The following is a 4,248-nucleotide window of genomic DNA, read 5'->3' as shown; positions in this document are numbered from 1 at the left end:
GCCTCTACCACTAGAATATTTCATTTATAAAGTCTCTATTGGTCCCCATGAAACCAATCATCTTCTATTTATAATGATTTTTACACTATTCATCTCAAACAAACACACAAAATTGCTAACAATAAGAACCTCAATTGCTTGGTTTATCTACCCAAAGAAGAAAGAAAAAAAAAATACCATAGCTATACAAGTGAGAGAAGTTTCTTCTCTAGCATATTGTGTGTCTTGTCTTTGCAAAACCACTTGATAGTACTCTTCAACCACATACCAAAAAAAAAGCACTTCTATACAAAATGGAGTAGTACAAACACAACTATCATCACAATCCAAAATTATCAGAATTTAACACAGCAGTCAAATGGCCAACTCTAAACCCATTGTTAACCCGCACGTAATCATCTCTGCAATTATATACTTTCACATGTCGTTCTTCAAAGCCCATAAACTTTTTAGGAAAAAAAGACTCGGCTGAAAAATGTGACGACTCTTTTCTTGTTCCAACTGCATTAGTTGTTCTTTTGTAAGAACTAAACCACTTGGTTTGCATGTACAAATTTCTCCTCCATGGTGCTACATGTAAATCCATTCTTTTCATTGATCCTTTAATTGCAGAACTCATTAATCTCACAATTCGTTTGAACTCTTCCACTTTACCAACAAAAATCATTGGAAATATCTCTAATAAAGAAGAATATTGATTTGTTGGACGAGCTATTTCGAATTCAGAAGATAAGGAGACTTCGACTATGTAACGTTTTTCAGAGAGATTTACATCAATATATTCATAATCACCTGCTGTTAATTTCCCATTTTTCTCCCATTTGGTTTTGCATAGTCCTATACAAAGAAAACAAATCAAGAATATTAATAATCAAGACTTAATTAACAAGTTAATTAAGTTATTAAAAGAACTTAAATAGTATTACAGTATTACTCACCAGCATCAAAACCTTTCTCTCTCAATTGAGTCATCAACCAACGTTTGAATCCAGGAAACGAATTATCACTTCCAACAAGTCCTCCAATTGCAATCTCAACTTCTCTCCTAATCCTTTCTTTATCATCCCTTTCATTCTCTTCAACATCTTTATTTCCATCAAACAAGCTCTTCAACATTTCAATTTTTTCAAGATCTTCTTCATCAACCTTTTCATCGCGATCTTCGCCACAAACAACTTTCTCTTCTTCCTCTTCTTCTCCTGATCTCTCGTTATCTTCCATAAAAGATAACACGAGATCCGACAATTCGGGCGAACTCTCCGGCGAGTGCTCGCTTCCGCTGCTCTCGCTGCCGGGCTTCACACGTGAAAGTGCCATATCTGCATCAAATGCATCCATCATTCTCTGAAACCTCACCGGAAGATTTGCCATATTCAGAAAACACCTCTCTCTATGAGAATATACACCAACAGTATTCTAAAGATGAAAATATAAAGAAATGTATTGGGATATTTATAATGTAATATGGTGTTATATATTTATACTATGGTTGAGATTGAGAGCGGTGGAGATTTTTTTCAGTTCTTAACATGAATGTAGGCTAGCTTAGAGACTTTTGAAATGAACCTGACCTCAAAAAGCGTCCAGGTTCCATGTGGCCATAACCAACATTGGATTATTATTATTATTATTACAGTCACCCTTCAAACTATCTTATCTTCATTATTATACCGATAAAGAAAATTTTCACGCTTTTCTTATTCTCTTTTGCTTTCTTTATACATTTAATTCTGCTTGTTTTATTTTTGATATACTTCCATGGTTATTAAATATTATTAGCTCTGTTTTAAATAATTTTAAATTATAGATTATTTTGTAATTTTAATAAAAATGTTAAACTTATATTTTATTATAAGTGTTAAGTTAAATGGTAAAGTTTATTTATATTTATGTATTAACATAAATAAGTGTATATTTATAAAACAATTTTAATATATATATATATATTATATATATATATATATATATATATATATATATATATATATATATATATATATATATATATATATATATAAGTATTTATTATTTATTTTCTTTTAATTTTTTAATTTATTTTTTTAGACTATTAATAAAAATTAAATTTGTAAAATATAATTATATTTTTAAAATGTGAAAAAAATGCAAAGTAAAATATAATAAAAAACAAAATGAATACAAATAAACTGAACACATTATTTTTTATATAGATAAATAAAATATTCCCTTTCTCTTATAATGGATGATAATATACTTTTTATTATTATTCATCATATAATAATTTGATGACTATATTAATGAGAAAGAAAATAATAGATGTTAAATATTTGAATAATCATTTTGTCATGTTTAAAAACTTTTTTTTTTAAAAAGTGATATCCAAGATAAAGAAAAAACATGTAAAAGAGACTTTAGTCGCACAATATTTACTCATGAGATACAAAACATTTCCTCTATTATATTTAATAAGTAATTTTTAAATTATAAATTTATTAAATAATTGATGTATTGGATCAATATATAATATAAATATGTTATTTATTAAATAAATTTAAAAGTCAAAATTTGTTTATGAAAAAAATGCAATATAATTTTTCTTTCTTTCGTTTCTTTTCAAATTTAAACCAAATATAATTTTTTATAATTAAGACAACATAAAATATCTCTTGTTAATAAGAGTTTATATGATATGAATTTTCTAAAAAGGTTAAATGTGAACTTTTACCATTCTTAGTATAAAAGGAAATCCAATCATCATATTAAATATAAGTAAAAAATAGAATTATTTTATTACAATATATTATATTAGTAAATTTCAAATTTTATACTTTAATTTTTGTAGAAAAATATCTTAAAATTTGAGTGATGAAGAGAAAGATAACATATTTTAAGATGAACAGAAATTAGAAAATCAAAAATCAATTTGGTCAGAGTGTTTCACAAATACCTATTTTAATTTGCGGTTCAGTTCATTAATATTAGAATATTATAAATATACTTTATATTAATTTAAAGATAATTAGAGACACTCTAAATAAAGGATAATAAAATATAGTCTTAATATTCTAAATTAATATAAAATATATCATAAGATATTTATAATATTTTTATTTTAAAATTAATGGGTTTTGTTATGGGTTTGTTAAGGATATGTTGGATTTCATCAGTTATAGTATGCATCTCTATCATTCTTGTCATCACAACCTTTGAAACTTTATTAGCAGAAGATAGTGAGAAGGATTTGCGAATTCTAGTGATAAACTTAGAGAATAAATGATTGAAATTTTTTGGAGTTCTTGGAATTTGAGAAATTTTTGAATGTATCTAAGAGGATTGTGTAACACTTCTAAACACACTGAGCTCGTGCATTCATATATTGAGAGTTGAGGAGAATGGGAAACACTTAGGTAGAAATAAGGGTTTGCTCGTGTGATTCAAAGGCTTTTTTCTTGTAACTCATTTGTAATCTCTTGTAACAACTTTTGTAAGTATACTGAATTCTCTCCTCCAGAATAGATCATTTGATCGAATTGGATAAGCAAGTTGTTGGATAAGAGTATGGAGAAAAGGAACGGCCTAGAGGGAGTGAATATACCCTTTTTAAAATTTGATTGATTTTCAAAATTAAATATCAGTGTTTTTCAATGCGTAAGTCTTATAGCGATAAATAGAGGTCTTATGCTTGAATTGAAAATTAATCACCAATGAAATTGTGCAATTAACAAATATCCCAGATTGATTAGAGATTATATCCAAAGAGTTACAAACTAAAATGAATTGGCACTTTGTAAATTACACGAGACGTGTTCTTTATAAAATAACAATTGCTACAGGATTCTAACAACATAGTTTTCAAAATTTAATCAACACTAAAACACAAATAAGTTCCATTTCTAACAAAACTTAAACTTATGTAATAGTTCTCTACCAACATCAATTAACGATAAACTACACTAAGAAACGAATACCTAAACATTCAATATCAGGACCCTACTCCATTTTTCCAATGGTTCCCCATTGAAAATAGATATTCTAATATGTATTGAAAAATATTAAACGGGTTCATACAATCATTAATCCACACTAGTCTTGAAAAAAATAAATCTTTTATCTAGATATGGACTTGTACACAACTTTGATGTCGAACTCTCTACGAAATATTTACTCGATTCTCGATTTTTGAATCTTCCAGCTTCACCAATATGCTCCAAGTCTCCGTGTGTGGCAATCATCATTGATTCCACTAATTTCTTGAGCGATAAACTATCC

The 4,248-nt window shown here is 27.2% G+C and overlaps 1 protein-coding gene across 1 annotated transcript; it reads right to left on the bottom strand.

Annotated features, from left to right (window-relative positions):
- On the bottom strand, positions 1–1,583 carry LOC127115838 (uncharacterized). Its single transcript, XM_051047279.1, has 2 exons — positions 939–1,583; positions 1–837 (listed from the first exon to the last, which is right to left on the bottom strand). Exons 1-2 carry the CDS (start codon positions 1,369–1,371, stop codon positions 320–322), a joined length of 951 nt encoding a protein of 316 aa, XP_050903236.1. The 5' UTR covers positions 1,372–1,583; the 3' UTR covers positions 1–319.
- Positions 1,584–4,248: the final 2,665 nt, after the last annotated feature.

The sequence above is a fragment of the Lathyrus oleraceus genome, chromosome 1 (assembly GCF_024323335.1).
Source record: "Lathyrus oleraceus cultivar Zhongwan6 chromosome 1, CAAS_Psat_ZW6_1.0, whole genome shotgun sequence".
NCBI classification, from domain to species: domain Eukaryota; kingdom Viridiplantae; phylum Streptophyta; class Magnoliopsida; order Fabales; family Fabaceae; genus Lathyrus; species Lathyrus oleraceus.
The sequence above is the reverse complement of the archived record's forward strand: the minus strand, read 5'-3'. Positions and strand labels throughout refer to the sequence as shown.

Excerpts from the sequence above, each read along its gene's own strand:
- LOC127115838 (XM_051047279.1), bottom strand. The coding sequence starts at position 1,371 with ATGGCAAATCTTCCGGTGAGGTTTCAGAGAATGATGGATGCATTTGAT. Across the intron at positions 838-938 it reads AGAGAAAGGTTTTGATGCTG|GACTATGCAAAACCAAATGG; the intron begins GTGAGTAATACT and ends TTCTTTGTATAG.